General features: G+C 42.2%; 1 protein-coding gene across 3 annotated transcripts in view; it reads left to right on the forward strand.

The window, feature by feature from the left end:
- Positions 1–21,716, forward strand: part of LOC120992210 (B-cell receptor CD22-like) — a 371,322-nt gene that overhangs the window by 194,093 nt on the left and 155,513 nt on the right. For all 3 annotated transcript variants that reach the window (XM_040421040.1, XM_040421049.1, XM_040421029.1), the window contains 2 exons: positions 16,557–16,634; positions 16,717–17,076. In XM_040421040.1, the coding sequence (XP_040276974.1) occupies positions 16,592–16,634; positions 16,717–17,076 (403 nt within the window). In that variant the 5' untranslated portion in view covers positions 16,557–16,591. The remainder of the gene's footprint in view (positions 1–16,556; positions 16,635–16,716; positions 17,077–21,716) is intronic.

The following is a 21,716-nucleotide window of genomic DNA, read 5'->3' on the forward strand; positions in this document are numbered from 1 at the left end:
CATAATCGGCAGCCATTTTATGCAACGATAGTGCACCAGCACAGGATATCTGCATGTCTGCAAGTCCAGAAATACAGCTTTGGCATACTGGGGTGAAAAAACCCTCTAATATACTGCACATCTGTGATTACACGCTCATAAATCACTGTCACATTTAGGCCATAAATACGGCTTTGGCATACTAGGGTGAAAAAACCCTCTAATATACTGCACATCTGGGATTACACATGCATATGTCACTGTCACATATAGGACAGAAATACAAATTTTTGGTTAGGGTGAAAAAAGCCTCTAATATACTGCACATCTGGGATTACACGTGCATAAGTCACTGTCACATTTAGGACAGAAATACAGCTTTTTTGTTACTGGAGTAAAAAAGCCTCTAATATACTGCACATCTGTGATTAAACGTGTATAAGTGACTGTCACATTTAGGCCATAAATACAGCTTTGGCATACTGGGGTGAAAAAAGCCTCTGATATACTGCACATCTGGGATAAGACATGCATAAGTGACTGTCACATTTAGGCCACAAATACCGCTGTCATATAGAGTTAAAAAAAAAAATAGAGTGAAATACCCTACATCAGGGTTTATATTGGCAGTTAATTATTTTTAATATACTTAACCACTTTTTACTTTGCTTTGTGACCGCTAACTATGAGGCAAACATCTAATAAGGGATGTGGTCATGGTCGTGGTGGTGGTGTTAGTGGAGCCTCTGGTGCTGGGAGAGGACGTGGCCGTTCTGCCACAGCTACACATCCTACTGAACCTACTACCTCAGGTCCCAGTAGCCGCCAGAATCTACAGCGATATTTGGTCGGGCCTAATGCCGTTCTAAGGATGATAAGGCCTGAGCAAGTACAGGCGCTAGTCAATTGGGTGGCAGACAGTGGATCCAGCACGTTCACATTATCTCCCACCCAGTCTTCTGCAGAAAGCGCACAGGTGGCGCCTGAAACCCATGCCCATCAGTCTGTCACATCACCCCGTGCATATCGGGGAACCTGTCTGAGCCTCAAGTTATGCTGCAGTCTCTTATGCTGTTTGAAGACTATGCTGGCAGGGTTTCCCAAGGGCATCCACCTAGCCCTTCCCCAGCGGTGGAAGACATAGGATGCACTGACGCACAACCACTTATGTTTCCTGATGAGGACATAGGAATACCACCTCAGCACGTCTCTGATGATGATGAGAAGGCAGGGTTAGCATGGCCAAAATGTGTAAAAGTTTTTTCAGCCTTGGAGGTGCTGACCTGCCCTGCAGCCAGTGTATAGTGTGAACGTGTGTTTAGCACGGCAGAGAGCATTATCACAGGCCGCAGCCAATGTGGACAAGCTTACGTTTATTAAAATGAACCAGGCATGGATCCCACAGGACTTGTCTGTACCTTGTGCAGAATAGACATTTATACCAGCCTCAACCATCTATTCTTGTACTCAAGTGCACTTATTCTTAGTTTTATTTTGTTATATGTCCCCATATTTTGGGGGATACCCCAATTTAAAAATAAAAATAACACAAATCAGTGTTGGCTACCTATTCCTCCTTCACCGCCGCTTCCACCTACACCGCCACGTCAACCTACAATGCCACATCCACCCATGCACCGCCTCCTCAACCTCCTACTCCTAGATCCAGATTGTTATTTTTTATTTTTCTGTATTTTATGTTATTTTAAGTCATTTCCCTATCCACATTTGTTTGCAGAACAGTTGTCATGCTCTTAAACACATGTTGATGCCTTTTGCAGCTCTCTAGCCCTTTCCAGGACTATTTTAGACCCATTTTAGTGCCCAAAAGTTTGGGTCCCCTTTGACCTTCATTGGGGTTCGGGGTCAAGTTCGGGTCAAATTCGGGTCCCGAACCCAAACTTTTTTTTCAAGTTCGGCCGAAGCTGCCGAACCCGAACATCCAGGTATCCACTCAACTCTAGTTAACCTCTTTCCGTCCGCCCATAGGATATAAACGTCCTATGGGTGGATCTCTATTTCTGAATGGCCGTTTTAAAACGTCCGTTCAGAAACTGCAGCTGCACGCTAATCATGCAGCTGCTGATCGGGTTGCCCGCTGAGAAGTCAGGGACAGTGCCCAGGTGTCCCTGCCTTCTGGATCGCTGCATACACAGCGCTCACCGAGCGCTGTGTATGCAGAGCAGGAAGCGTTATGCGCTTCCTGTTCCGGCCCGGCGGTCATGTGACCGCCGGGACCGGAGAGTGCAGGAGCTGTGTGAGGTCTTTCAGAGACCTCGATCAGCCCTGCTCTGAGGCTGTACAGCCTCTCTGGGGGGGTGCATTTCTCCTGTAACTGGGGCTACTATGTCAGCCCCAGTTACAGGAGAAATCAACAGTAAAAAGAAAAAGAAAAAGTGAAGTAAATGTCCCCCAGAGGTCTTGTATGACCTTATGGGGGACGAAAAGTGTAAAATAAAAAATAAAAAATAAAGGGTTGAAAAAATAAAATAAAAAAAAGTTTCCTCAAGTAAGGAATAAAAAAAAAAATTTAAAAATGGAAAAAATTCAATAAAATAGACATATTTGGTATTGCCGCGTCCGTAAAAACCAGCTCTATAAAAATATCACATGACCTAACCCCTCGGGTGAACACCGTAAAAAAAAAAAAAAAAATGTCAAAACAAGCAATTTTTGTCACCTTACATCACAAAAGGTGCAACACCAAGTGATCAAAAATGCGTATGTCCCACAAAATGGTACCAATAAAACCGTCACCTCATCCCGCAAAAAATGAGCCCCTTCAGAAATAGAGATAAGAAAATCTCTCAAAAAATAAAAAAAACTATAGCTCTTAGATCATGGAGACACTAAAACATCATTTTTTTGGTTTCAAAAATGCTATTATTGTGTTAAAGTGAAACAAAAAAAAAGTATACATATTAGGTATTGCCGCGTCCGTAAAAACCAGCTCTATAAAAATATCACATGAGCTAACCCCTCAGGTGAACACCGTAAAAAAAAAAAAAATGTGTCAAAACAAGCAATTTTTGTCACCTTACATCACAAAAGGTGCAACACCAAGTGATCAAAAACGCGTATGTCCCACAAAATGGTACCAATAAAACAGTCACCTCATCCCGCAAAAAATGAGCCCCTACATAAGAATCTCTCAAAAAATAAAAAAACTACAGCTCTCAGAACATGGACACATTAGAATATTATTTTTTTGTTTCAAAAATGCTATTATTGTGTAAAACTTTAATAAATAAGAAAAAGTGTACATATTAGGTATCGCCACGTCCATAACAATCTGCTCTATAAAAATGTCACTTGACTGAACCCCTCAGGTGAACGCTGTAAAAATAAATAAATAGAAACTGTGCTAAAACAACCAATTTTTTGGTCACCTTGCCCCATAAAGTGTTATAATGAATGATCAAAAAATCATATGTACCCAAAAATAGTACTAATAAAACTGGCACCTTATCCCCTAGTTTCCAAAATGGGGTCACTTCTTGGGAGTTTCTACTGTAAGGGTGCATCAGGGGGCTTCAAATGGGACATGGCATCTAAAAACCATGTGGAGTTCCTTTTCTTCTGCGCCCTGCCGTGTGCCCATACAGCAGTTTATGAGCACATGTGGGGTGTTTCTGTAAACTGCAGAATCTGGGTAATAAATATTGAGTTTTGTTTGGCTGTTAACCATCGATGTGTTAAAGAAAAAATTTGATTAAAATGGAAAATCTGCCAAAAAAGTGAAATTTAAAAATTTGATCTCCATTTTCCTTTAATTCTTGTGGAACGCCTAAAGGGTTAATAAAGTTTGTAAAATCGGTTTTGAATACCTTGAGGGGTGTAGTTTCTACAATGGGGTCATTTATGGGGGTATCCACTATGTAGGCCCCACAAAGTGACTTTAGACCTGAACTGGTCCTTAAAAAGTGGGTTTTGGCAATTTTCTTAAAAATTTGAAGAATTGCTTCTAAACTTCTAAGCCTTCTAACGTCCTAAAAAAATAAAATGACATTTCCAAAATGATGCCAACATAAAGTAGACATAATGGGAATGTTAAGTAATAAATATTTTATGAGGTATCACTTTCTGTTTCAAAAGCAGAGAAATTGATATTTTGAAAATTGCAAATTTTTCAAATTTTTGGGTAAATTTGGTATTTTTTCATAAATAAAGGTGAAATATTTTGACTCAAATTTATAACTATCATGAAGTACAATGTGTCACGAGAAAACAATCTCTGAATGACTTGGATAAATAAAGGCGTTCCAAAGTTATTACCACATAAAGTGAGATATGTCAGTTTTGCAAAATTAGGCCTGGTCAGGAAGGGGGCAAATGGCCCAGATGGGAAGTGGTTAACAGCCAAACAAAACTCAATATTTATTGCCCTGATTCTGTAGTTTGCAGAAACACCCCATATGTGGCCGTAAACTACTGTACGGACACACGGTAGGGCGTAGAGGGAAAAGAACACTGAGTGGTTTTTGGAAGACAGATTTTGCTGGACTGGTTTATTTACACCATGTCCCATTTGAAGCCCCCCTGATGCATCCCTAGAGTAGAAACTCCATAAAAGTGACCCCATCTAAGAAACTACACCCCTCAAGGTATTCAAAACTGATTTTACAAACTTTGTTAACCCTTTAGATATTCCACAAGAATGATTGGCAAATGGAGATGAAATTTAACAATTTAAATTTTTGGGCAAATTTTCCATTTGAATAATTTTTTTTTCCAGTAACAAAGCAAATGTTAACAGCCAAACAAAACTCAATATTTATTGCCCTGATTCTGTAGTTTGCAGAAACACCCCATATGTGTGGTGTTGAATACCTTGAGGGGTGTAGTTCCTTACTTTTATGGAGTTTCTACTCTAGGGGTGCATCAGGGGTTCTTCAAATGGGACATGGTACCAAAAAAAAGGCCATCAAGTTCTGCCTTCTAGAAACCATACGGCGTTCGATTCCTTCTGCCCCTGCCGTTTGGTCATACAGCAGTTTACAACCATATGGCGTGTTTCTGTAAACTGCAGAATCAGGGTAATAAATATTAAGTTTTGTTTGGCTGTTAACCCTTGCTTTGTTACTGGAAAAAAAAACAGATTAAAATGGAAAATTTGCCAAAAAATAGCTGTTTGGCACCGTTTTTATTTTATTTTTTTGACCGTGTTTATCTGAGGGGTTAGGTCATGGAGTATTTTTATAAAGCAGATTCTTGCGGATGCGGGGATACCTAATATGTCATTTATTTAGGTTTTACACTATATTATCCTTTTATAAAAAAAAAAAAAAAAACATTTTAGTATCTCCATAGTCTAACAGTCAGTTTTTTTTTTTTTTTTTAGCTGATTATCCTAGTTAGGGGCTCATTGTTTGTGGCATGACGGTTTTATTGGCACTATTTTGGGGGGCATATGACTTTTTGATCACTTGCTATTCCACTTTTTGTGTTGTAAGGTGACAAAAAAATACCTTTTTTTTGCACCTTTTTTTTTTGACAGTGTTCATCTGAGGTGTTAGGTAATGGGGTATTTTATAGAGCAGATTCTTACGGACGCGGCGATACCTAATATGTATACTTTTTATTTTTTGTTTTACAAAATAATAAGACTTAAGTCTGAGAACCATATTATTATTTTTTTTTATGTCAGTGGCTAAATGGAATTAAAATTGGGGAAGGGGATTATAAATTTAGTACTCCATGGAAGTGTGGTACTCCCTGAAACAACCAATAATGAAGAGGCCCGGATTATCGGGGCACGTGTCACACTGAGTGGTGGTGTCCTTCGGTATCCCCCTCCTGTGACACACTCTAAACCTTTGTTGGGTCCGTCCCTTCTTTCTAGTATGGGGGACCACACCTGGAAAGGGTTGGCCAGGGACGATCCGAGCGCCTCCAGTTCCCGAGGTACTCCGGGCCTGCTCTTTCCCGGTCAGAAAAGATCAGAGCCTTGAGGACTGCCTTATAGAACTGGAGGAATTTCCCTGTGTTGCCAGCGCTCCGGGATAGCACAAATGAGTTGTACAAGGCAACCTTTTCCAAGTAGACTGCAACTTTTTTGTACCATGCCCAGGTTTTGCGCATGGCATTATATGGCTTGAGGACTTGATCAGAGAGATCAACTCATCCCATATACCAATTGTAGTTGAAGACCGTTACCACGGTACCACGCACAGGTACCGTTACCGTGAATTTTGTCAGTACAAGGATATCCCTCTTGTTCTTATATCTGACCAGCAACAGGTTTCCACTGGTAAGGGCACGGGTCTCACCCCTGGGGATAGGTAACTGGAGGGGGTGGGTAGGGAGGCCGTGTTGATTTTTGCGCACGGTCCCACAAGCGGACGTGGATCTGGCGAGGGACTGGAACAAGGGGATAATAGTATAAGTTATCCATGTACAGGTGGTAACCCTTATCTAGCAGTGGGTGCATAAGGTCCCACACAAGTTTCCCGCTAACACCCAGAGTGGGGGACATTCTGGGGGTTGAATACGGGAATCTCGCCCCTCGTACACACAAAACTTGTAAGTGTACCCTGAGGTACTCTCACAAAGTTTGTACAGCTTCACGCCATACCTCGCCCGCTTAGAGGGAACATACTGGCGGAAAATTAGTCTCCCCTTGAAAGCAATGAGAGACTCATCAACCGCGACCTCCCTTCCAGGTACATAGGCTTTTCAAAAATTTGGCCCCAAAGTGATCGATGACCGGCCTGATTTTGTACAGGCGGTCATAAGCAGGATCACCTCAGGGTGACATGCTGCATTATCTGCATAATGCAGGCATTTCCGGATGGCCTCAAACCAGGTACATGTCATGGCCATACTGTAAAGTTGGGTCTGGTAGAGCATGTTCCCACTCCAGTAATGCCTGACACTGTTTTGTTTGACTAGGCCCATGTGCAGCACGAGGCCCCAAAACGTCCTCATCTCGGCTGCACTGACCGGAGTCCAGCCACCGGTCCTAGCCAAAAAGGAGCCTGGGTGTTGAGCAATGAACTGTTGGGCGAACACGTTCGTTTGCTCCACCATCAAATTCACAAAGTGGTCACTGAAAAAAAGACTAAAATAGTCATATTCAGTGAAGCCCACTGTGGGAATCTGGATTCCTGGTTGGCAAACAATATCAGGAATCACAGGCTCAAAATGCTCTGGGGTACACCATGCAAGTTCACCGGTAGGGGGCTCTGGTGGACTTAACTGGTATGCCAGGAGCTGCTCGTACTAGTATGGGCCACAGGGTCCCTGGCTTGGCTGTCCCCTTGCTCCGCCTGGAGGCGTCTCTGCCACCTTGGGGTCTCATCATCATCGCTAGATGATGAGGAGGACGCGGATGACAAAAGGAAAGTCGGGTCATCCTCATCCTCACGGGCTCTCGGAGTCGGAGGCAAGCTGGGCGTATGCCTCCTCGGCTGAGAACATCCGGCAGGCTATAGGGGAGTGTGTGTATGCGTGTGTGTGTAAATCTTGATTTAGTGTGCATGTGTGTGGGGGCACGGGTGTTCACGTACTTATTCCTAAAACCCCTGGGAGGTCTAGGGTCACACAGATGTGGACCCCAGACATCCGATTAGGGTGATGCAACCATAAAACTTTCTTTTTTCCCCCCCTAAACTTTCCCTGAATATCCCTGCCTAACCTAACCTGTCCCTAACCTTTCTCTAAGTACCTTTTAGTGCCAGATGGAACTGTGGAGGGTCAGAAGGGGGGTGTTGAGCACAGATGGGGGTGCTGGTTCAGTAGATCCGATTGCAGGCTCCTCTCTCCTCGCTCCCGGACACAGAAAGGAGAAGGAGAGGAGAGCTGCAGCAAGTTAAATCTCCCACCCGCCCTGCAGCCAATCAGAAGCGATCCTGAGAGGTGATGTCACCATCACCTCTCAGGATCGCAGAATGGTGATTGTTGGTGTATTATCACACCACCGATGACCATCCTGTTCCGGATTATCGGGTCACCAGAGACCCGAATAACCCGGAAACGCAGCAAACCGCCGGTCTGATTTGACCTGCGGTTTGTCGCGATCGCCGATACGGGGGGTCACAGGACCCCCCGCACATTGTCCCAGGGTGCCTGCTGATTGATTTCAGCAGGCACCCAGTTTCGATCACCGCCCGCTGCATGTCATGTGTCCTTAAATACCGGTATGTCATGTGTCCCCAACAGGTTAACCACCTCAGCTCCCCTAGCTTAAACACCCTTAATGACCAGACCACTTTTTACAATTCTGCACTACACTACTTTCACCGTTTATTGCTCGGTCATGCAACTTACCACCCAAATGAATTTTACCTCCTTTTCTTCTCACTAATAGAGCTTTCATTTGGTGGTATTTCATTGCTGCTGACATTTTTACTTTTTTTGTTATTAATCGAAATTTAACGAATTTTTTGCAAAAAAATGAAATTTTTCACTTTCAGTTGTAATTTTTTTTTTTTTAAAAGACATCTATATATACATTTTTCTCAAAATTTATTGTTCTACATGTCTTTGATAAAAAAAAATGTTTGGGTAAAAAAAAAATGGTTTGGGTAAAAGTTATAGCGTTTACAAACTATGGTACAAAAATGTGAATTTCCGCTTTTTGAAGCAGCTCTGACTTTCTGAGCACCTGTCATGTTTCCTGAGGTTCTACAATGCCCAGACAGTAGGAAAACCCCCACAAATAATCCCATTTCGTAAAGTAGACACCCTAAGGTATTCGCTCATGGGCATAGTGAGTTCATAGAACTTTTTATTTTTTGTCACAAGTTAGCGAAAAATGATGTTTTTTTTTTCTTACAAAGTCTCATATTCCACTAACTTGTGACAAAAAATTAAAACTTCCATGAACTCACTATGCCCATCACGAAATACCTTAGGGTGTCTTCTTTCCAAAATGGGGTCACTTGTGGGGTAGTTGTACTGCCCTGGCACTTTAGGGGCCCTAATGTGTGAGAAGTAGTTTGAAATCAAAATGTGTAAAAAATGCCCTGTGAAATCCAAAAGGTGCTCTTTGGAATGTGGGCCCCTTTGCCCACCTAGGCTGCAAAAAAGTGTCACACATGTGGTATTGCCGTACTCAGGAGAAGTTGGGCAATGTGTTTTCGGGTGTCATTTTACATATACCCATGCTGGGTGAGATAAATATCTCGGTCAAATGCCAACTTTGTATAAAAAATTGGGAAAAGTTGTATTTTGCCGAGATATTTCTCTCACCCAGCATGGGTATATGTAAAATGACAGCCCAAAGCACATTGCCCAACTTCTCCTGAGTACGGCGATACCACATGTGTGACACTTTTTTGCAGCCTGTGTGCGCGCGTTCACAGGAAATCTCGCGTCTCACGAGATGACGCGCCGATGCGTCTAGGAGCAATGAATCGACCGCCGCCATGATGCATCCCTGCGTTAGGCGGTCGTGAGGCAGTTAAAGAGGTTGTCCGGTCCCAAAATCAATTATTTTTATGTGCTCCTAACACCCCTCACCATGCATACATATACCCCCAATACCTGTTTTTCATGTCCGAGCTTTCCTTCCCCTCTGGAAGACATCAGACTATCCTGGCAGATCTGTTTACTTTCTCCCTTTCTTGTTTTGTTGAATACATAACTTTATTGATACACAAGCCTGGCTGCACTGCACAGAGAGGAGTCACAGGCTGGCCACGCCCCCTACACTGCTCTGTCTGCAGCAGCTCCACCCACTACAGCTCCTGTGTCTTTCTTCACCCAGACATGAAACTACTTCTCACCCAGTGTCTAAATCCTATTACTGACCGTCCACAGGCTCTGCCCTCACATGTGTATCTAATCCTATCCTGTGTGATACAGCCTGCTGTGCGGTGTATCTAATCCCATCATTGACCATCCACATGCTCTTCCCTCACTATTTCCAGAGTATGATAAACAGCTGGAATCAGTAAGCGTATCCAATCACATCTGTATGTAATACTATCCTGTATGTGTGCCTGATACACATCCTGTTGTGTGCGATACTGCCTGCTGAAGTGTATATCTAATCCTATCATCTATGATACTGCCTGCTAAACTGTGTGTCTAATCCTGTCTTGTATGATACTGCCTTACTTAGCAGTGTATCTAATCCCATTTTGTATGACACAGCCTGCTGAGTGGTGTATCGAATCCTATCTTGTTTGATGCCGCCTGCTGAGCTGTATATCTAAACACTTATGCACATGACCGTATCTATTTTGGGATCCATATTTTTTGTAGTCCCATTGAGTTCTATGGATTTGAGGTCCTCATTTTGAAGACCAGAATAGGACATGTTCTGTCTTTACTGCAACTGACATACGGATGTAAAAAACACACTGATGACGTCCCTGTGCTTTCCACATCCTTATGTCAGTTCTGCGAATGATAGAACATGCCCTATTCTGGTCCTCATAATGCAGATCTAAAACCCACAGAACTCAATGGAACTGCAAAAAAATTTGAATCGCACACGGACATTAACCTTATTTTGTCGATCTGTGACTTGCAGACCGCAAAATAGATACGGTTCTGTGCATGAGCCCTATCCTTATACTGAGTGCCCATAACAGTGACATCCACAGTGCCCCCATAACAGTGACGGCCACAGTGCCCCATAACAGTGACAACCACAGTGCCCCCATAACAGTGACGTCCACTGTGTCCCCATAACAGTGACATCCACAGTGCCCCCATAACAGTGACATCCACAGTGCCCCCATAACAGTGACGGCCACAGTGCCCCATAACAGTGACAACCACAGTGCCCCCATAACAGTGACGTTCACTGTGTCCCCATAACAGTGACATCCACAGTGTCCCCATAACAGTGACATCCACAGTGTCCCCAAAACAGTGACATCCACAGTGTCCCCATAACAGTGACGGCCACAGTGCCCAATAACAGTGACAACCACAGTGCCCCCATAACAGTGACGTCCACTGTGTTCTCATAACAGCAAAATCCACAGTGTCCCCATATCAGTGGGGATGCTGTGTGACGCTGTGTAGTCAGAGCCTGAAGTGAGGCATAAATCCTGAAGTGAGGCATAAATGTTCTGAACCTGAGAACTAATGAATATTTATCGCGAATATTGCAACTTTGCAAATTCGCAAATATTTCTAATATAGTGCTATATATTTGTTTTTTCAAATATTCATCTTTTTTTTTTTACTCGAAAAATCGGCAATGTAATGATCGCGTAATATGTGAATATTACGCGATCAATACAAGCCTGGTTCAAAAAGGAATATTTAGCACTATATTGAATTGTCAAGCAACTTAAGCAGGGAGGAATCATGACTTCACATGGAAAAAAATGACGAATATTCTAAAAAACAAATATATACGGTAGCACTATTTTCAATATAGTGCTATATATTCCTTTTTGAACCACGCCTGTATTGATCGCATAATATTCGAATATTACACAATCATTACATTGTCAATTTTTCGAGTAAAGAAAAATTACGAATATTCTAAAAAACGAATATATAGCACTATATTCAAAATAGTGCTATATATTCCATTTTGAACCACGCCTGTATTGATCGCATAATATTTTCGCATATTACGCAATCATTACATTGACCATTTTTCGAGTAAAAATATAAGGAATATTCAAATTCACGAATGTTCGACAAATATTCTACAAAATATTTGCAAAATATCGCAAATTCGAATATGACCCCTGCCGCTCATCACTAGTGATAAATCACAACCCCAGGGTGTTTATAGTCAATGGGCAGTTGGGTAGTGGGTATTCACACACTTAAGACCAACGCACGCTTGCGATCAAACACTCGCACACTCACAAACTCAAAATTTCTGCTGTTATTCACAGACAACTCCAAACCAGACTGCTGATTTTTCTTCATCTGGATTCAAAGGCAAAGGTTGGGATTATTATATTTATTTAGAAGATTTTGAGAAATTGAGTTTTCTTTTAAATATGGCATAAGGTAAATCTGCTAACTCACAAATATATTAGATGTTGATAAGATCTAAAAGCCTTGTTCTCCCTCCATATGACAAAGAAAATTGGGGAAAAAATCTAGGTTCTGTTCATCGGTAGAGATGACGAAGTTTACAAAAATTGGATTTGGCTGCTTTGCCGAATTTTACAAAAAAATCCACTTTGTGATTAATTACTTTGTCACGAAGCGCATTTATTTGTAATTAGTAGGTGCAATGACAGGGAGCGGCGATTGTCATTGTACCCCTCAGATGCCGCGTTCATACATGATCTCGGCATCTAATAGTAAAAATGCAGTGTAAAAAAAAAATTATACTTACCTGATCCATTTGCACATGGTGGGCCGGCTGCCGCCATCTTGATTGAAGGTCTGGTGCGAAATCTCGTGCGGGCCGCAATGACATCATCACGTGTATTGATGGCACGTCGCTGCGCGCAGGATTCCGGGTGAGATCTTCAATCAGGATGGTGGCGGGCAGCCAGTTGCGAGCAAATGGAACAGGTAAGTATAATTTTTTATTTTTTTTAATCTATTTTAGGTTGAGTCGATTCGCTACCGCGAAGCACGAGTAAATTCAGCTTTGGGGCGAATTGAATTTATACTGAAATTCGTATCGAAGTCCACTTTCACTCAACACTATTTTTCAGGATAACTGGAATAGGATATTGAGTTAGATCCTCTCTGTATTTGTTTTGGTTGCAGTTTATTTCCCAGATGCATATAGTGCTTAGGGCTAACATACTTCCCTATAAAGGGGGTTTGATGTGGGAAGGATTATGGGGGTCTTATGCATGTTATGTGAAAATGTGTTGAGTTTAATCATTTTTGGGAGGGAATCTGCAGTTTTGTTGTAGAAATTAGTATTTCTCACATCAAAATTCTGAAATCCTCTTACCTGTATTCTGGAATTGGAAAATGAGGAATCATGTTCTAAAGTGGAAATATTGTGATTTCTAGAGATCGGTGTCTTGTTAGGAAAACGATTCTTACAAATTGTAAAAGTGAGATTTCCCTAACCCTGGATAATTGGAAATCTAACCTGTATACTGTAGATATATAAAGCTTGAGAAAGCTGCATCTCTTAAAGAGTAACTAAACCTTTATATGAAGTTTTGATATGGTCTCCCTAATAAAACTATTTCCAATAAACTTTATTAATCAATTTAGTATTATTATTATACTTTTATTTCCCAAAAGCGCACCATTGCCTGTGTGCTTACAACTCAGGTCTCCGTACACTGCTGACAGCTCATTGGTGTACGGAGTATGGCGTACACCTTTTATCAATGGTCAGCAGCAGCGCTGTGAGTATGGGCAGAGAGCTGCTCCTGCCCGTGCTCCCCATGCTCCACTCAGCTAATGCTGGCATAGTACATGGCTACAGGGTACCCATGTGCTATGCCAGGAGTTAGTAATCCTCCAGGGAGCATATTAATGCTCCAGCCCGTACTCACAGCGCTGCTGCTGCCCATTGATAAAATGTGTACTCCGTACTCCGTGGTTTGCAGAGATCTGAGTTTTAAGCACACAGGGAATGGTGCGCTTTTGGGAGTAAAAGTATAATAAAATAGAAAATTGATTAATAAAGTATATTGGAAAAATATTAAAACTTCATATAAAGGTTTAGTTACTCTTTAAAGGGAACCTGTCATCAACTTTATGCTGACCTCACTGACAGCAGCATAAAATATTGACAGAAATGCTGATTTCAGCGGTGTGTCACTCATGAGCTAAAAGTAAGTGGTTGCTGAGAACCAGCATCATAATCATTGCAGCCCAGGTCTTGAAAAGAGTGAAATCTACCTGAGAAGAGTCCTGGTTATTCATAATCTCCTGCTCTCCCGCCCATCTGCTGATGATTGGCAATTCTCTCCTGGAGAGAAAGGGAGAAAACTCTGTATTAGGGCTGCCCGTTGCCATATTGCGGACCACAATTGCGGATCCACAATACACGGCACCGTTCCGTGTGCACTCCGCATCACGGATGCGGACACATTCACTTCAACGGGTCCACAAATCCAGAGATGCGAAACGGAAGCACTGAACGGAACACTACAGAAGCACTACTGAGTGCTTCCTGGGGTTCCGTTCTGTGCCTGCGCACCGCAAAAAGATAGAACATGCTCTATCTTTTTGCGGAATGGAGGGATCGCGGACCCATTCAAGTGAATGGGTCTACGATCGCCATGCGGCTGCCCCATGGACGGTGCCCGTGCATTGTGGACCACAATTTGCGGGCTTGACAAGTTCCTGTGAACGAGCCCTTAGACTGTCAGTCATCAGCAGGTGGCCAGGGAGAACAGGAATTCATAAATAACCAGGACTCTTCTCAGGTGGCTGTGACTCTTTTCCAGGCCTAGTCTGCAATGATTGAGATGGTTGTCGGCAAACAACAAACTTTTAAGTTATAAGTGACACAACGCTGAAATCAACTCACCTGTCTCTATTTTATTCTGCTATTAGAAATTTAATTTCCCCTTAATGGATATATGGTTTCATTTTAGGATTATTTTAAATATTGTTTTTTCTCCCTCTCCCTTAAGGGTGGGATCGTTTTGTGGATTTTTTGGGGTAGATATAAAGGAATATGAATACAAAATGACATGGGGCCTGATTTATCATACCATCACTCCAGAATTCTGAGTTCAAAAAGTTACAAAATGTGGCTTTTGCAACTTTTATGGCTCAATTGCACAAAAATTGTGCATTTACTCCAGTACTTCAGTTAAAAAAAAATATGGGAGAAAAGTGGGTGTGGTTAACTATGTTAATGATTTTTATTCCAGATTTATTACTGAGACTTTATTACTGGACTGACCCCCGCCCGCTACACGTTTATGTACAGTGGGATGCGAAAGTTTGGGCAACCTTGTTAATCGTCATGATTTTCCTGTATAAATCGTTGGTTGTTACAATAAAAAATGTCAGTTAAATATATCATATCGGAGACACACACAGTGATATTTGAGAAGTGAAATGAAGTTTATTGGATTTACAGAAAGTGTGCTATAATTGTTTAAACAAAATTAGGCAGGTGCATAAATTTGGGCACTGTTGTCATTTTATTGATTCCAAAACCTTTAGAACTAATTATTGGAACTCAGATTGGCTTGGTAAGCTCAGTGACCCCTGACCTACATAGACAGGTAAATCCAATTATGAGAAAGAGTATTTAAGGGGGTCAATTGTAAGTTTCCCTCCTCTTTTACTTTTCTCTGAAGAGTAGCAACATGGGGGTCTCAAAACAACTCAAATTACCTGAAGACAAAGATTGTTCACCATCATGGTTTAGGGGAAGGATACAGAAAGCTGTCTCAGATATTTCAGCTGTCTGTTTCCACAGTTAGGAACATATTGAGAAAATGGAAGACCACAGGCTCAGTTCAAGTTAAGGCTCGAAGTGGCAGACCAAGAAAAATCTCAGATAGACAGAAGCGACGAATGGTGAGAACAGTCAGAGTCAACCCACAGACCAGCACCAAAGACCTACAACATCATCTTGCTGCAGATGGAGTCACTGTGCATCGTTCAACCATTGGGCGCACTTTACACAAGGAGATGCTGTATGCGAGAGGGATGCAGAGGAAGCCTTTTCTCCGCTTGAGGTGGGCTAAAGCACATTTGGACAAGCCAGCTTCATTTTGGAATAAGGTGCTGTGGACTGATGAAACTAAAATTGAGTTATTTGGCCATAACAAGGGGCGTTATGCATGGAGGAAAAAGAAAAACACCTGCTACCTACAGTAAAATATGGTGGTGGTCCCATCATGCTGTGGGGCTGTGTGGCCAGTGCAGGGACTGGGAATCTTGTCAAAGTTGAGGGACGCATGGATTCCACTCAGTATCAGCAGATTCTGGAGACCAATGTCCAGGAATCAGTGACAAAGATGAAGCTGTGCCGGGGCTGGATCTTTCAACAAGACAACGACCCTAAACACTGCTCAAAATCCACTAAGGCATTGATGCAGAGGAACAAGTACAACGTTCTGGAATGGCCATCTCAGTCCCCAGACCTGAATATAATTGAAAATCTGTGGTGTGACTTAAAGAGAGCTGTCCATGCTCGGAAGCCATCAAACCTGAATGAACTAAAGATGTTTTGTAAAGAGGAATGGTCCAAAATACCTTCAACCAGAATCCAGACTCTCATTGGAACCTACAGGAGGCGTTTAGAGGCTATAATTTCTGCAAAAGGAGGATCTACTAAATGTTGATTTCATTTCTTTTTTGTGGTGCCCAAATTTATGCACCTGCCTAATTCTGTTTAAACAATTATAGCACACTTTCTGTAAATCCAATAAACTTCATTTCACTTCTCAAATATCACTGTGTGTGTCTCCTATATGATATATTTAACTATCGTAACAACCAATGATTTATACAGGAAAATCATGACGATTAACAAGGTTGCCCAAACTTTCGCATCCCACTGTACATACTGTATATTTATTCATAGATAATTATAATGACATTAACATCAGTTTCTGTCTGGGATACAAATGGTGATGTTGTACAGGATAGGATATCTGAGTTTACTATAAGGTTCCTACTGCCCCATTCTGCCTTTGTCTTACTGGGATGCACTGGTGTTCATTACTTTTTGTATCTCTTTTACATTCTAAATATGACAGTTCTTGAATTCAGCCACCAAGAAATTTAATGCAGAATGAATGACGTGAAGCAGATTTATCTTCTCTTCATCTGTCAAGGTAAGTAGTCTCACAATTACATAATAATCCGATATAATGAGATTCTGTGACTCCAGCCTCTTGTCCTGCTGATTGTTTCCAGGCTTCTATCTGAGTTCTGTGTGTCAGGAGTGGACGTTCCCTTCTACAATCACTGCTCTGATCGGCTCCTGCGTGGAGATTCCTTGTACATATCAACCTGCCTGGACCTCAGGGACGTCCCGCACTGTATGGTACTTATACAAGTTTATGCAGAAAGATCCAGAGATCCTAAACACCAGGGAGTCATCTTCAGTAATGGCAGAATACAGAGACCGGACCTCACTGGTACCAGGAGAGAACAGCTGCACCCTGCGGATAGACAATGTGAGAAGAGGAGATGGTGATGAATATTATTATCCAGGAGACAGAAATACAGATGCAAACAGGAAACAATCTAGAACAGTTTATCTCCGTGTCACAGGTAAATATATAAAATAACTGATACCAGGAACCGCTGGAAATCTCCTCATGTGTGTTGTATCATTGTATTCACTGGTCACATAGTCATTTCTATTGGATATATGTATTCATGTATGTAGTGAGATGGTTTCAAAATTAAAGGGCCACTAAGACCACGAGCTGGGGAACTGGGGCATAAATCTACTAATGAATCATTCCTTGAACTGTAGAACTTTAGAAGTGAGCTGAACAAATCCTAGATAGATAGATAGATAGATAGATAGATAGATAGATAGATAGATAGATAGATAGATAGATAGATAGATAGATAGATAGATAGATAGATAGATAGGAGATACAGCCAGGTTCATAAATATTGGGACATCGACACAATTCTAAAATTTTTGGCTCTATACACCACCACAATGGATTTGAAATGAAACGAACAAGATGTGCTTTACCTGCAGACTGTCAGCTATAATTTCAGGGTATTTACATCCAAACCAGGTGAACGGTGGAGGAATTACAACAGTTTGCATATGTGCCTCCCACTTGTTAAGGGACCAAAAGTAATGGGACAATTGTCTTCTCAGATGTTCCATGGCCAGGTGTGTGTTATTCCCTCATTATCCCAATTACAATAAGCAGATAAAAGGTCCAGAGCTCATTTCCAGTCTGCTATTTGCATTTGGAATCTGTTGCTGTCAACTTTTTAGATGAGATACAAAGAGCTGTCACTATGAGTGAAGCAAGCCATCATTAGGCTGAAAAAACAAAACAAACCCATCAGAGAGATAGCAAAAACATTAGGCATGGCCAAAACAACTGTTTGGAACATTCTTAAAAAGAAGGAATGCACCGGTGAGCTCAGCAACACCAAAAGACCCGGAAGACCACGGAAAACAACTGTGGTAGATGACCGAAGAATTCTTTCCCTGGTGAAGAAAACACCCTTCACAACAGTTGGCCAGATCAAGAACACTCTCCAGGAGGTAGGTGTATGTGTGTCAAAGTCAACAATTAAGAGAAGACTTCACCAGAGTAAATACAGAGGGTTCACCACAAGATGTAAACCATTGGTGAGCCTCAAAAACAGGAAGGTCAGATTAGAGTTTGCCAAACGACATCTATAAAAGCCTTCACAGTTCCGGAACAACATCCTATGGACAGATGAGACCAACATCAACTTGTACCAGAGTGATGGGAAGAGAAGAGTATGGAGAAGGAAAGGAACTGCTCATGATCCTAAGCATACCACCTCATCAGTGAAGCATGGTGGTGGTAGTGTCATGGCGTGGGCATGTATGGCTGCCAATGGAACTGGTTCTCTTGTATTTATTGATGATGTGACTGCTGACAAAAGCAGCAGGATGAATTCTGAAGTGTTTCGGGCAATATTATCTGCTCATATTCAGCCAAATGCTTCAGAACTCATTGGACGTCGCTTCACAGTGCAGATGGACAATGACCCAAAGCATACTGCAAAAGCAAGGGAAAGAAGTGGAATGTTATGCAATAGCCAAGTCAATCACCGGACCTGAATCCGATTGAGCATGCATTTCACTTGCTGAAGACAAAATTGAAGGGAAAATGCCCCAAGAACAAGCAGGAACTGAAGACAGTTGCAGTAGAGGCCTGTCAAAGCATCACCAGGGATGGAACCCAGCATCTGGTGATGTCTATGCATTCCAGACTTCAGGCTGTAATTGACTACAAAGGATTTGCAACCAAGTATTAAAAAGTGAAAGTTTGATTTATGATTATTATTCTGTCCCATTACTTTTGGTCCCTTAAAGGGGTTGTCCGAGTTATTTTTTTGTTCTATGTTCCTAACTAAGCAAATGTAACAGCTTTCCAATTCACTCACTTTATCTCCGGTGGCTGGTTTCTCAGATTTCACTGAGGGTCACATGACCTGTGATTTCAGCTTCTCTCCCTGCTCTGATAAAGGTCGTTTACAAGCCTGTAAACGAGACGTCACTGTGCTGGCCACGCCCCCCTTCACTGCTGTATACTCTCTGCTAGGATTCTTAACCCCTTCAGCTTTGCAGGCAGTGAGGAGATAATGCTGGGCACTGGAGCTGACATACTAGAGAGAGCATTGCACAAGAAGGTAGGGGGAAGATCCTGTGTGTATTAGCAGTGTCATTATACAAGTGGGACTTGTAGTCCTACACTTACAAGTTGCTGTTGATTCTCCCAGCACTCAGGGCAGCTCTTGTATCCACTCCCTTAGCACTGTCATTATACAGCTGGGATTTGTAGTCCTACACATACAACATGCTGCTGAGTCTCCCAGCAGGCAGACATGTCACTCAGGGCAGCACTTGTATCCACTCCCTTAGCAGTGCAGGGGGAGGGCAAGAGATTGTTTTTATTGCATGTAAACCAAGGGCCAGAAAAGAACCAGGGAAATGAGGAAAAATATATATATATTTTTTACATAAAACTTGCTTAGCTCAGTTATATATCAGATTGTCAGTGCTATATATTTTTTTTTCATAACTCGGACAACCCCTTTAACAAGTGGGAGGCACATATGCAAACTGTTGTAATTCCTGCACCGTTCACCTGATTTGGATGTAAATACCCTCAAATTAAAGCTGACAGTCTGCAGGTAAAGCACATCTTGTTTCATTTCAAATCCATTGTGGTGGTGTATAGAGCCAAAAATTTTAGAATTGTGTCGATGTCCCAATATTTATGAACCTGGCTGTATCTCCTATCTATCTATCTATCTATCTATCTATCTATCTATCTATCTATGTCCCAATATTTACGGACCTGACTGTATATAGATAGATAGGAGATATATATATAGATATGAGATAGATCAGGAATGGCCAACCTGAGGCTCTCCAGATGTTGCAAAACTACAACTCCCAGTATTCCCAGACCGCCTACAGCTATCAGCCTACAGCAGGGCATGATGGGAATTGTAGTTTTACAACAGCTGGAGAGCCACAGGTTGGCCAGTCCTGAGATAGATAGATAGATAGATAGAAACACTAGAAGGAGATTTATCAAACTGCTGTAGAGGAAAACTTGCTTAGTTGCCCATAGCAACTAATCAGATCAATCCTCAGTTCTGAAAAAGGAAAGGGGATGTGATCGGTTGCTATGGGAAACTGAGCAACTTTTCTTTCTTTTTTTTTTTAATCTATAGAAGCTCTTCAAATAATGTCCCTTCCAAAACATGCTCTTTCAATGCACCTAACGTCACGGGCCAAAACCCTCTTTCCTCCGTGTTGGCTGCAAAAAGATCTTCCTGCTCTTGTGAAATGGAAAGATACAGTGAGACAAATTTATAGAATGTAAGAATTACTGTATATAGTTGGAAGGCCGGGAAGCACAAAACATTCATGAAAATATGACAACCATGGGCCGAGTATATGGGACATTCCTGCCACAACACCACATGATGGAGTAGGACTATGCTGTGGTTGCTCATTACTGGATCATTATTGGGACTAGGGCTGCAGTAAACGATTATTTTAGCAATCAAGTATTTTACCGATTATTTGTATGATTAATCGAGTACTCTAATAAGAAAAACCTTAAAATAACGTATTGCTTTATAAAAACAATATTTTCATTTCTTACATTGGTAGAGCAAATAATTGCACACACATAAGGCTTCTTTCACAGCTACAATTTACATTCTGCCAGAAGAACAGCCAGAATGTACCATATCGGGTATAGATGGATACTGCCGGCTGCTGCAGCGATTGACTGTAATGGGGACAGCATTCAAGTTGGGTTTTGGTCGGACAAAAAAAAAAAAAAAACGCTTTAGACGATACCCAGCATGTGTTCCGGAACATGGCCAGATGGCCTTGGACCACATTATAGTCAATGAGAGCATATAGCTGGTTGTATCTGGCTATACCCAATACGGTATACTCCATCAGGCTGTTCTTCTGCCAGAATGTGCCCTCAAATCAGTCCTCCCATGCCGCAAGCCCGCAATCAGACCCCCATGCCCCCATGCCCCTCCCTTGCTGCAATCAGAACCAGACCCCCATGCCATCCATTACCATGTCCCTCACTCCCCCAGTGCCTCCATGTCATCCATTGCCAGCCCAATTGCCATGTTTCCCACTCCCCTAATGCCATCAGATTAGTCCCTGCCTCCATGCCATGTCCCCCACTCCCCCAGATCCCCAGTGCCATCAGATCAGCCCATCCATGCCATGTCCCACACTCCCCCAGTGCCATCTGCCCCTCCATGCCATGTTGCCATCCATTGTGTCCCCTTCCCCCAGTGCCTCCATGCCATCCATTGCCATGTCCCCCTCCCCCAGTGCCTCCATGCCATCCACCATGTGCAGTAAGCCGGATTGGGGTTATGCACTCTGACGCTATAATATGCAATGACTGGGTCAGGTGTAGGTAATAGTTAATAGTTTTTGTTCGTGACGCCAATTGCAGCGTGTGCAGGGTACTAACACAGGGCCCTTTAAGATGTTGTAACTCACGTACCAGGTTAGGAATGCCAGAGTGCTGTAATGTCTCTGTATGGTAGCAGCAATAGTGTCAACGGTGTCTCCTACCTTGGTACGGCTGGACTCCTGGATCCTGGCTCACTTGCAATAAAATGAATTTGTTGCTAGTAGGAGTAATTGAGGGATTTGGTAGCAATAATTGAGATCCAGACTTGGA

This window comes from Bufo bufo, chromosome 1 (genome assembly GCF_905171765.1).
Source record: "Bufo bufo chromosome 1, aBufBuf1.1, whole genome shotgun sequence".
Taxonomy (NCBI): Eukaryota; Metazoa; Chordata; class Amphibia; order Anura; family Bufonidae; genus Bufo; species Bufo bufo.